The 13,586-nt window shown below is 40.4% G+C and overlaps 1 protein-coding gene across 5 annotated transcripts in view; it reads left to right on the top strand.

Annotated features, from left to right (window-relative positions):
* Window positions 1-13,586, top strand: part of ARHGAP26 (Rho GTPase activating protein 26) — a 506,434-nt gene that overhangs the window by 390,902 nt on the left and 101,946 nt on the right. For all 5 annotated transcript variants that reach the window (XM_054694289.1, XM_054694290.1, XM_054694288.1 and 2 more), the window contains one exon: window positions 12,118-12,277. In XM_054694289.1, the coding sequence (XP_054550264.1) occupies window positions 12,118-12,277 (160 nt within the window). The remainder of the gene's footprint in view (window positions 1-12,117; window positions 12,278-13,586) is intronic.

The following is a 13,586-nucleotide window of genomic DNA, read 5'->3' as shown; positions in this document are numbered from 1 at the left end:
GGTATTGGAACAAGAACAGACATACAGACCAATGGAATCGAATAGAAAATCCAGAAATAAACCCACAGATTTATGGTCAACTAATCTTTGACAAAGGAGCAAAGACTATGCATTGGAGCAAAGAAAGTTTGTTCAATAAATGGTGCTGGGAAAACTGGGTCGCTACATGCAAAAGAATGAAGCTTGACCACTACCTCACACCATACACAATAATCAACTCAAAATGGATTAAAGAACTGGACATAAGACCTGAAACCATAAAATATATAGAAGGAAATATAGGCGAAACACTACGTGATTTGCACATCAAAGACATCTTTACAGACACATCACCCAAAGCAGTGATAGTGAAGGCAAAGATAAACAGCTGGGACTACATCAAATTAAAGAGCTTCTGCACAGCAAAAGAGACAATAACAAAAACAAAGGGAAACCCCACCAACTGGGAGAACATTTTTGCACCCAACACTAATGATAAAGGACTGATCACAAAAATCTGCAAAGAGCTGATGAGACTCAACAACAACAAAGAAAATAATCCAGTCAAAAAATGGGCAGAAGAGCTAAAAAGAAACTTCTCTGAAGAGGAAATGCAAATGGCCAACAGGCATATGAAAAAATGTTCAACATCACTTGTAATCAGGGAAATGCAAATCAAAACTACCATGAGATACCATCTTACACCAGTGAGAATGGCACATATTAAAAAAACTAGCAACAACAAATGTTGGCGAGGGTGTGGAGAAAAAGGAACTCTTCTGCACTGTTGGTGGGAGTGCAAACTGGTCCAACCACTATGGAGAGCTGTGTGGAGATTTCTGGACCTACTAAACATAAAGCTTCCATATGATCCAGCAATTCCACTCCTAGGTATTTACCCAAAGGACACAGAAACATCAATTCCAAAGAACACCTGCACCCCTATGTTTATAGCAGCACTGTTTACAATAGCTAAGCTTTGGAAACAACCCAAATGCCCAAAAATAGATGACTGGATCAAGAAGATGTGGTACATATATACCATGGAATATTACTCAGCATTCAAAAAAGATAAACACATGCAATTTGCAGCAACATGGATGGCGCTGGAAGGGATCATGCTCAGCGAAATAAGCCAAAAAGAAAAAGAAAAATACCGGATGGTCTCACTCATAGCAGGAATCTAGAAAACTTAAATAAGGGACCAGGAAAATGAATAACTATAAGAAAGTGAAAATCAAAATCAACAAAAAACTATGAACCAGAGACACTTCTTGGGGGGCGGGGGCGGGAGGGGAGGGAATGTGGTCAGAATGGGGGGGCTGCAATTGTATGGGGAATATAACAATAAAATTTATTATTAAAAAAAAAAAAATCAATTGTTCCACAATGGAAACCTTATACTTAAAGTTTTTCTTTTTTTAAACATTTATTTATTTATGCAAGCACTGGATACAGTCAGAAGCATGGGAGGGTGAGAGAATTCACCAGAGCCAGAGGGGGGAGCCGAGCAGACAGACTGAAATTCAGTGCTGAGGGGAGCAGTGCTCCCTTCCTCCCTCAGATAGATAGTCCATGCCTCCTCCTTAGGTATACCTTCTCTGACCACCAGGTTGGAAATTGCAGACAATCCCCCAGTGCTCCATTTCTCCCCTATATTTTATTTGCTTTTTTTCTGCCCCACCCCCAAAAGAATGTAAGCTTCATAAGACAGGGAATTTCAGGGGTGCCTGTTTTGTTCATTGCTGTACTTATGCAGCACTTAAAGCAGTCTCTGGCACGTAATAGGCACTCAAAAATATTTGCTAATTGAAAAAATAGATGATGTACTGTTGGTCTCTGTGCTGGGTCACCTTGTACCTCCTTCCTTGGGTAGAAAGTCCTAAGGCAGCTTCTCCAAGGCCTGCCTTTTTGGACAGTGCTTGCTAGAAGGTGATAGGCTGAGCCACTGAAGGAAGTGTTGCCACCAACAGGAACAGATGCTTTCACAGCACTTGGTGACATCAGGTTGGCATGAACATATGCAACTTTCATACCTCCTCTATTTATGCACTGGCATTTCTCTCTAGATTTGAGAACATACGCTGCAAAATAAATAAATCAGTGATAATGAATGTGAAAGGATTCTATAAACTGTAAAATGCTTTGCAAATGGTGATTACATTGGACTTTAGAATTGATTGTTATATAATTTGAAATAGTTTAGTAATTTTCCAGGAAGAAGTGTTCCTTGGGCCAACTTCTCTGTAGGTCTTTCTGTATGTGAGTGCTGTTTTTCCTCCTCTGGGTCTGTGGATTGGATCCTAGAATACAGCTACTGGCTGGAGCTGACCCGATCAGTACTAGAGAAAGGAAGACTAATCAATTAACCGCGATATCTAAGAGATGTGCCTTCCATATGCATAAGGCTATTCAAACACAAGTATCTGAGACAATGTAGGGCAGATAGAATTCTGGTTGGCCTCTTGTTATTCTCTAAATGACTGTGACAAATTTAGAAAAGCTAGGCAGATTAGCAGCAAAAGTATAATTCTTGTTGTTAATGAAACCTGGCCTATTCCGAATGGTGCCAATAATGTCCATGACCTAGATTGCTTTTCTACTGATAGGAAAACTTACAGATTTTTATGCTGTTGGTAGGCAGAGATGAACCCGCGATCCTCTTTGCCTCCAAAACAAAATTTAAAAGATTCTTGTTGCCCCTGCTGTCTCTAAGGTTAGTTTGCAGAGAAGAGAGGCAAGTCAGACAAAATGGAAAGGTATATAATACATACACACACTATATTTAAGAGCAATAACTCTGGACTCAGGTTGTAGACTGCCTTGCTTCAAATTCCAGCTCTGTATCTTGCTCGTTATGTACTTGTTTCTGAATTGCCTGAGCCTGAGCCTCTTCATGCGGGATAGTAATGAAACTTGCCTTGTAGAGTTATTATAAGGGTCAAATGAGATAATCGATGGAGTGCTTAATGCCTGACTTACAGCCAGTGCTTGGTTAATGTCAGTTGCTATTATATTGATGACAATCTTAATGATAATCACAGGCAGGCAGGAAGTAAAGGGATTTCAGAAAAGGATAATACATAAGATGATGACACAGGAGATACAATCCTAGAAGGTATGATGAAGACTGGTATGATAGTGAGAGTTAATAGTTCAGTGTATAATATATATTCGGTAATACATACATAATATGTATATATTATGTGACCTTTGTAGCTTTCACATGAGCAGTGTGGCCAAGGGTAGCCACCTGCTTTGTTAACTACTATCAGTATCAAGATGAGATGCTCCGTTCATTTCCGGACCATAGCCTCCAGTTCAGCAACGTCTCCTTGCACGAAAGTTTAAACCAATCATTTAGTGTAGCTGACCCTTGATAGCCTTAGAAGAAGGTGTCCTTCCAAGGTATGCATGTGTTCTTTCTTTTTTTTTTCCCCTCTATGCCTGGTTTGGGCAAACACAAACATAGCTTGCGCTAGACACACAAGTTATTGTCATCCTTGTCCTCTTAGAGTTTCTAGAAAGTGGGGAGACAGACAATGACAATTCCATAAGGCATTTACTAAGAGCTTGGAAGGAAAATTGAGACATTTGAGTTATATCAAGGGACCTGGCCTAGAGTGACAGGTAGGAAAGAGGAAGATAAAGAGGGACTACAGGGCTTTCTAAGCCAGGGGACCACAAATTTTGAAGGAAGATAGCAAAACTAAAGAAATTTTTAGCCTAGAGGTTAGTTAACCAAAGATGGGGGTGTAGTGGAGAGGGGTTTGGAGAGGTAAGCAGGATCATGCAGGATCTTGCTGGCGAGGCAAAGGTTTTCAATTTTCAACTAAAAGCAGTCAGAAGCCTGTGTTTTACATACAGGTAGTCGTGTTGGTTTGGAGGAGGCCAGAGTGGAAATAGAATTGGTTGCACACTCAGATTTTGGAGCAGTCTTGCTTTAGGTTGCAAGCTGTATGCAATACCTTGACTTTGCAGCCTTCACCAGGATCTGTCTTCCTTTACTGTGAACAATATTCAGCATGGAGTGGGCCTCTATCGGTGGGTGTTAAAGTTGTCATACATGATTTTGGTCAATACTTAACATCCTAGCAGTGATATTTACCCCTCTGAAATATAATTTCTATATTCCATCAGAAGCAGAGAAGGCATTGGTAGTTATTTTGGTTATTCACAGAGCTTTGAGATCCTTGAATGAAAGCAGTCCAACCTGGATACATAAAATTGTGGCCATAATTATCCTTTTCTTGCACTGTGGAAACCATTTGGGCATATTTTCCATTTGGCCCCTCCTCCTTTTTTTCTTTTAGTGGGCTCTCCTCTCTCAATCTTACTGTGTTTATCCTTTATTAGGAGGTAGCTCTCTGTGTGAGTTCTCTATAAATGGAATGCTATCACATTTAAGGAGCATTTCATGAATTTGTCAAGCATTTTGCCATTTCTTTACTGCAGAAAGGGCAAAGAAATAGTATTTAGTCTAGTATCACTCATGTAGGCATACTTGTTTCTCTCTCTCATTCTCTCTCTCTCCTACCACCCCCCCCCCAACTTCCAATGTAGTGATATGGGTGGTGAATAAAGACACAGTATATTTTTATATTATAATAACTACTTTTTTCTCTACAGACTCAAGCTTATAACTTTCATATATTCTTTTTTGGTGGGTTTTCTGAGGAAAAAGAGTGCCTCTTTTAGCCTGCGTTGAACTGACCCATAGTTGAGTGGGAGCAGCTGAGTGTTGCAGTGGGAGTGTGGGCTCTGTGGCCACCCTCAGATCCCCTCCTGCTCTGCCTTTCCTTAGCTTTGTGACCACAGGCAAAGTGCTTAACTTCTTGTGTTTCAGTTTCCTCATCTGTGAAAGAATAGTAACAATCTTACCTCCTGCCTAGACAACCATTCCCAGAAAGATCTTGAATGTGGTTGGTGAGCATGACTCTAGACAGTACACACAACATTTATTTTAAACTTTCACTCTGGTGCCAGTTTTTGGGGGCAGCCCAACAAAGTTATTTTTATGACTCTGATTAGTTTCCTTGGCAGAGGCCTCTCAACACCATCCAGCTGGGTCCCACCTCCCCAAGTCCAGGTGGTAGCCAGGCAGTGTAGACATACTCTGTTTGGGTAGAAAACATACAGCCAGTGATAGGGGATTCCCCTCACTACCTCCCAGTATATGCTAAGGATGAACTTGAGGTTGATGAAAGGAGCCAGATTAATAACTCTGGAAATGAAACTTGAATGGTTAGCCACAAAAAAAAAGAAAAAGAAAAAGAAAACACCAAAACAAGTATAGTTCCAACAGTTTTTCATTTCTAGTTAATCCTTCTTAATTCCAGAATTTGGCGCTTCTCTACTCCTGAGAGGACAGTAGAGAGAAGGGTGATACTGCAGCTTAGGTGCCCATGCACTCAGCCACTTTCAGAATTGGTAAACTGGGATCACCCACTACCGCATGTGCTGCGGAGAATGTACTCTAGCCTCAGGATGCTGACCTCGGGCCGGAGGCTCCTGTGAGAAGGAGTCAGTTGGTGTACAAATCTCTCAAAGTGATCAGGAACACAGTCATTTAGAGGAGAGGGCGCTGTGAGGTCTCTGGTCAGGGGACTGTTGAGAACTGGGCTTTGCAAGGAAGTGAGTTTGGATGGTTACAGTAGCACTTCCAGGCAGACCAGGGGCAAGTCGATGCCATGAGAGCAGAGTGAGTTTGGCAGGTTTGCTGTAGCTTCCTGTGAGGCTCTCAGCCTGTCATGTTGGAGCCACTTTCAGTGAAGAGATAGAAAATAAGTAATATTATGGTTTTGAACATTTCTATTGATTTGAAATATTTCATAATAATTTTTAAAAAGGAAAAAGAAAAGAAAGGATAAAAGAAGAAAAATATGAATAGATAGGGTATCATAAGCCCTTAAAATATAGTTGTAGATAGGACTCCTTGCTCCAGGCAGGAGTAGGCCACTAGAAGACAGGATCCCTTGTGACTTCACCAGGTCACACTATGTCTTTAAGTTGGCACTTAATGCTGCCTTTCACCCCCACCATGACCACTACCTAGACTTCCACGATGACAATAGCAGCTGTCATTTATTAAGCCACTATTTCCTGCCAAGATTTACTCACCTAATCTTGATTAATCAGTCTTGGAAGTTTATGAGGGCAGGTATTATTGTTCCTGTTTTATAGGTGAGAAAGGGAGTTTAGAGATGCCCAGTGTCTTGCCTACTATCATCGAGCTGGGAATATTTTTCTGACTCCAACCACTGTGCTGAATTGTCTCTCTCAGTCTTTTTCTTCTTTATTTGTCAATTGGAGGTAATATTTATATTCAGTAGCCATAGAATAATAACGCTTTTCATATTATAGGTCACGGCATTTCAATGGATTGTGAAATCGATTTAGTAGGTTAAAAAAATGAGGATAGAATAGAAAATAATCAGAATTCATCACATTTACTTTTTCTGAAACTTGTTTCTGATATTTGTGTACATGTCTGTTTATCTGTTTGTCTATGTGTATGTTTATGTATGTACTACTAGGGAAATGTTACATGGGAAATGATCTTTCCTATCTTGGGTCCCTGTCAGAAAGTCTGAGAGCTACTGTACCAGAGTTATTATGAAGGTTAAATAAACATTAAAATTTGTTGTGGAGCCCCTTGTAGAGCCCCTCAAACACTCTACAGTCTATATTTTCGTTATTTAACACTGGAATCTAAAGTCAGTAAATAAGGACAGGCAGATAAGTGCTGCTGTGCTGTTACTCCACCTACCCAACCCATCACAGATAGTGCTAATCTGTCACCACACTGTGTCCACTGGAGTCAGGATCCAGCTTTGACATTCCTCAATATAACACTCACTCCAAGCCTCAAGATGAAAGCTGGGTTTGCAATCCCTGCAATAGGCTATTGAATTGCATCAGGATCAGTCTGCGGTTCTATAGCACTGCTTAGCACTTACAGAGCCCTGGTTCAACATTTTTGCACCCAACACTAATGATAAAGGACTGATCACAAAAATCTGCAAAGAGCTGATGAGACTCAACAACAACAAAGAAAATAATCCAGTCAAAAAATGGGCAGAAGAGCTAAAAAGAAACTTCTCTGAAGAGGAAATGCAAATGGCCAACAGGCATATGAAAAAATGTTCAACATCACTTGTCATCAGGGAAATGCAAATCAAAACTACCATGAGATACCATCTTACACCAGTGAGAATGGCACATATTAAAAAAACCAGCAACAACAAATGTTGGCGAGGGTGTGGAGAAAAAGGAACTCTTCTGCACTGTTGGGGGGAGTGCAAACTGGTCCAACCACTATGGAGAGCTGTGTGGAGATTTCTGGACCTACTAAACATAGAGCTTCCATATGATCCAGCAATTCCACTCCTAGGTATTTATCCAAAGGACACAGAAACATCAATTCCAAAGAACACCTGCACCCCTATGTTTATAGCAGCACTGTTTACAAAAGCTAAGCTTTGGAAACAACCCAAATGCCCAAAAATAGATGACTGGATCAAGAAGATGTGGTACATATATACCATGGAATATTACTCAGCATTCAAAAAAGATAAACACATGCAATTTGCAGCAACATGGATGGCGCTGGAAGGGATCATGCTCAGCGAAATAAGCCAAAAAGAAAAAGAAAAATACCGGATGGTCTCACTCATAGCAGGAATCTAGAAAGCTTAAATAAGGGACCAGGAAAATGAATAACTATAAGAAAGTGAAAATCAAAATCAACAAAAAACTATGAACCAGAGACACTTTTAGGGGGGCGGGGGCGGGAGGGGAGGATTGGGGTCAGAATGGGGGGGCTGCAATTGTATGGGGAATATAAAAATAAAATTTATTATTTAAAAAAATATAAATAAATGCTAGGAAAACAGATGCCATTCCTATGGAAGCATGGGAGTCTCTACATTACAGGCTCTGAGAGGGTTGGCTATTGTCTTCTTCTCTCATAATACTCCACAGTAACCATCCTCATTCATCCCCATTTGCCTCTCAAAAGGGTATCAGACCAATCCATTTTCCTTTGAAATGTAGATGCCCCGCAGTCAAGGTCATGTTCATTGGAACATGCTCTTTCCTCATTAACTGCAGTTTATAAAAGGAAACATAGGGAGCCATGGGTACAAAACCCCCAGCAACTGCCCTGAAGACATGTCCCTCTGGATGTGCCTTGCTTCTCAGCTGAAACAGCAAACTTCTAACAGTTAAAAATAGAATTGGACCTTCCCCAGGTTAAAATTGAGTGTGGAACTGTTTTTTCTGCAACTTGCAAAGGAGGTCTGTAGAATTAGCAGTCCTCTTAAAGCATACCGCAAAATAGTCCGTGAGGACCTCGGAATCTGATAGACATGTCAGAAACTCTCTTAGTGGAATGTACAACATATAAGAAACGTCTGTGTATAGATTTTAAGTCAAGACTCAACACGACATTCTGGACTGTGGGAGGAAGAGCCCAAGTAGCTCAGTTACCAACCCAGAAAGCTGGCTTTCTGTGTTTTATAGACCTCACTAATGAATGAGTCCCAAGGCCTGTGCTGGACCCGGCTTTCCAGTGCTCTGCCAGCCCGCCTCCCACACATCTGTAAATTCATCAAGCTATGACGGATGGCTAGTGCCAGCAGAGGCGAGGTCTAGGTCTTTCTCTCCAGGATACATAGAGATCTCCAGTCATTTATAATTCATTCTAGAGTAATGAACATAGCCCTACCAAGTTATGAACAGTAATAATCAAGTGACAGATCAATTTATTACTTCAGTGTGCCAATAGATAATGGTAGTTAGTAATGAAAGGTGCAGATCACCGCCCCCTCACCCCAAAGTTTCATAACACTTAGACCAATGTGTTTTTTAAGTTCTAAAATGAAATGGATCATTAAAAAGAAAATGAATTATGTTGGGTAGCCTCAAGCCTGTTTATATTCAGAGTTGCTTATCCAGAAATACTATATCTTTTTTTCCCAAAAGCCTTTAGGCATTGGATCCTGCAAATCAGAGTAATTATTACTCATTAATTAAGTCTGAGAAATGTAACACAGTTCCAGACTTTGAAAAGGGAAGTTGGAATAATTGAGAAACATTCTCAAAAAAGTCATCAATAATAATTTGAGGTTTGGTGAGTAAGTAACTGTGTTGAGAATAATTGTTTTACATACATTCAGAAACTCCTATCATCTTTTAGCACCTCAGTGAATATTTGTTCTGCTTCTCCTGGCCCAAGAATGGTGCTCAGCACTGGTACCATCAGCTAAGATAAGCACAGTTTCTATCTTAAGCCAATGAGAAATTAATAAAATGTAATAAATACAGGGGCAGGCCAATATTTCTGTCCTCACTTAGGAGTAGAACATTGAAGAAATACTAGCCAGAAACTGCAGAAAAGAAGGGAGTCATTGAACTAGGCCTGGCCCAATAACTCTTTGCCAAGCAAAGAAAGAGTAAGAACATTCTAGGTAGAGAAGAAAGACTCTCAAAGGCACAAAGGTGTGCAAGTTAAAAAAGAATGCATAGTGAATTATTATAGAGTACTCATTTCATTTCCCACACATTGTCACATCTAATCTGCACAACAACCTTAAGAATTAGGTGTTTTTTTCACCCCAAACTCCCCCATTTTAATAATAATAAAAAGGAAAATGAATTATGTCTAAGTCAAAGCTTAGACATATTGAGTCCCTTGCCCAGGGACCCACAGCTGGTAGATGGCAAAGTAGGCCTTAAAGGTGAGTTGGGAAAAGGTGAGCTATTTCATGAGAGTTTGGACTTTATATTAAAAACAATGGAGCCCCCAAAGAGCTTATAACGATCATTATCAGAACAATCAAACAATAGAAGCATTTCTAAATGCTTTAAATACGCTGTGTCATTGTGTTCTCCCAAACAACCCAGCGAGGCGTGCGGTCTTTGTAGTCTCCAGCAGTGGAATGACTTGGTGAGAGCTGAATTGTAGATAGTAACTGGTGGTGGCAGCTAGAATAACGTTGACCTTGGAGATTCTAGTTAGAGAGCCTAGTTGACACTTAGATGTACATAGTACTGAGAAGCATGATGGTGAAAAATGATAATCATCCAATATGTCTTTTTATTGGCCTATAATTTAACAGTACTTCCATATATAGCTTGTTGATTCATTTGCATAGGGACTTTTGAGACAAGAAGAGTAAGTGTAGTGACTTAGCCCACTTGAGAGGGGAAGCCTAAGGGCATGGAATTCGCTTCCTCACACGGAAGCTGATGTTGAAAGTGATGTTATTGGGGCCTCCCCGGTGGCGCAGCGGTTGAGCGCTGGGTTGCGAAGCTGCTCGCGGCCTCTGCGGCGCCAGTTCGATCCCCAGCTGCTCCCCGGCCACCGGAGGAGGGTCCCGCATGGCGCGCAGACCTCTCCTGCCGCCCGCTGCTCCCCTCAGCAGTGTACTTCGGTCCTTCTGCCTGCTCTGCTTCCCGCTCTGGCTCTGGTGAATTCTCTCACCCTCCCGCGCTTCTGACTGTACCCAGCGCATGTATAAACAAAACAAACAAACAAATAAATAAATAAAACATGCCTCTATTTAAAAAAAAAAAAAAAAAAAAAAGAAAGTGATGTTATTATAAGCAGCTTGTAAATATGCAACTTGCTGATTGATTGAAGCATAGAGATAATGTCTTTCCCCCTTGTCAGGTAAGACCTTTAACATCCACATTATGCTTTCAGTCTAGAAGTATGATGCTGTTCTGGGCAGAGGGGCTAACTGCAAGCAAATCAGTAAGTTTGGCTAGAACTCAAAAAATGTTTGTAAAGTATGCTTATGGGAAGCAGAAACAAGCCAGGATAGCAATGGTGACTCTTCTTGTTATAGGGGTTGCTTGGCAATCAAAAAGCCAGATTTCCCCACCACCACCAACCCGCCCTTCCCCTGCCACCCAAGTAGACTATTTTGTGCCTCTGTTAAAGTTTCATAGACTAAAGTACCTCATGGCCCTTTCAGAGAAGGAAGTTTTATGAAATTAGACTCTTAGCCCTAGAAAATTACAGAAAAGTACACATCTGCTAATAAATTTGGTTGATGTAATATTTAAGTGAAGCCTCAGTTTCAAAACCAGCACTTAAGGCAGTAGAACCTCTTTACCACCTACAAAATAGATGTGTACAAGAGAAGCAGTGCAGGCATTTATAGAATTGTGTGAAAGAATACTCAGTATAAATAGTATTAAATACTAGGGGTATGTCTGTGCAAACTGCCATTTCTGCCCAGTTTCTCTCTAGTTTTCAGTAATGAAGTTTCCTCCTTCTAACAGGTGATATAGAGAAGCCCCTGATATTTTCTTAACAATACTGAATGATCTTTTAACTTATTTGTTGTCAAAAGACAATTTGTATATATTTTTTATGTACAGTCAGCAAAATGAACAAACAAATTTTATGAATAGGTCATGGTGGTTTGAGTGTGGAGTTCATATACATGTTTTGAGTAGTTGTTTATCCAAAAATATGCATATGTATTTAGCAAATTGCTAGGCCCAGCAACTGTTGACCGTTTGTGGACATAGTCTAAGGATTTTGTTGATGCTACATCTTCACTTAACATAACGCACATTTTCAATGTGGTGGGACTTGGATACATTGAACCTAATGTGCTGAATTTCCTGATTTCATTTTAAATGTCTAGGTTTATCCATTTTAAAAATTAGGTCTATTTCTGCCTATTAAAGCTATCGAGAATTTTTGTATTTGCATGAGAGAAAAATGCAAATGATCACAGTGTTTTAAGCAGCAGTCAAATATAAAAGTTGTAAGGAATTGGCAGTTACCTGGATTTGTAGAACAGGTATTCAGATGGTGAAGATTCACATTTTGGAAGGTAGTTTCTTTGGTCGGTTGATTGGTTGTTTTAGGCAAAATGGAAACAGTAAAGAGTATCACATCCTGGAATAACAAGAGCTTAAATACTAAAGATTTCTGAAATTTCGGTAGATGAAAATATGAGTAGGAATATCTCTCAGGGACTCCTAGAGCATCTGAAGATGTTCCGACGTCTAGCCTATCCTGTGAGGAGTCTAAAGATGGGAAAGGTACAGGGGAAGTCAGTTGTCTATTCCTACGCTGTGTCTTTCAACTGTGCCTCTTCTTTCCCTTCCTCCCAGTGTTGCTAACAACCACAAGCAGAATCTGATGACAGTTGCAAACCTTGGTGTGGTGTTTGGACCTACCCTCCTGCGGCCTCAGGAAGAAACAGTAGCAGCCATCATGGATATCAAATTTCAGAACATTGTCATTGAAATCCTCATAGAAAATCACGAAAAGGTAATTGGTCGCTTTGAGTGAAGAATTTACTTTGGGAAAAACTGAGTTGGAATTGGAATTCTGGTTTGCCTGGGGTTTGCATGGCTAATGGTTCTTGTACTATGGTGATGATGACATTGCTGATCGTGGTGGTCCTTGTGGTGATGATAATCATTCAGCGATGACAGCAGTGACAACAGTGGTGGTTATAGTGGTGGTAGAGGTCGACATTTATTCTGTGATGGGAGCTATGCTAATAAGCACTTTATGTTGTCATTTTATCCTCACAACAAAGCAACCAAGCAGGTACTATTATGAGCCTCGTTTTAAAGATTTCCTTTTCCCATTATTTTTTTTACTTTGTTGTCTTTTTAGGAATTTATCGGTTTGTTTGTTTTTTTTTGTATTAGGGATATTGACGTGCTTTCACAGTTACAATTATATTGCAACTGTGGTGTGGTGTGTTTTCCTAATCCATGATTTGCCTTTCAGTTTTATAAATGGTGCATTCTTTTCATACAGTTTGTATATGTGGGTATGTGTGTGTATGTTGGCAGGGGTGGGATGTATGGTAGTCTTTTCTTTCGGGCAATTGGAGTTTTTAGTCTTTCTTAAGAAGATCTCCCTCATTTCACATAATGAAGTATGTCAACACAGAGCTGCCTGTAAAAAACGAGGGCAAGGAGCATGAAGCTTTACCCATCCTTCCTGCTTCAGCTCCTAGAAGCAAATCTCCAGGAAGCTTCTCAGAAACTGTAGGGTCCTCTTAGGGCACCATTTAAAACCACAGCACTGGAATCTGATTAAAAAAAAAATGCTGTTCCTCCTAAATAAAATGTTTACTCAGAAGGGTGAGTTAATTGTGCTAGATCAATGTAGAAACAGACCACTTCTCACTACCTACACTCACAGCACTGTAATATAAGCCTCTGGAATATAACTGGATTTTTACCAAAGTTTCCTGGTTTATTTTGCTGCACCTACCCTTTGCCTGTCCATTCTGATATTAACTTACAGAGTGAGTGCTTTGAAAAAATACTAGGTCATATCATATCATTTGTCTCCTAAAAACCATCCGGTGGCTTCCCATCTCACTGAGTGAAAAGTCAGAGCCCTCACAGAAGCCTTGGCTGTCCTACATGGGTCTGCCTCTGTTGTTGACCTCATCTCATTTCCTATGGCCATCTCCTTTATTTCACTCCTCTGGCCACTGCCTTACAGTTCATGTACTCACACACAGCCCACATTCCCACCTCAAGGCCTTTGAATTTGCTGTTCCTAATGCTGGGGACACTCTTCCTCCATCTAAGTACACACTATGTTTCCTCTC

Source organism: Talpa occidentalis, unplaced genomic scaffold (genome assembly GCF_014898055.3).
Source record: "Talpa occidentalis isolate TD23 unplaced genomic scaffold, MPIMG_talOcc4v2.1 talOcc4.13, whole genome shotgun sequence".
Taxonomy (NCBI): Eukaryota; Metazoa; Chordata; class Mammalia; order Eulipotyphla; family Talpidae; genus Talpa; species Talpa occidentalis.
Note: the sequence above shows the minus strand (reverse complement) of the source record. Positions and strands in the feature narration are given on the sequence as shown.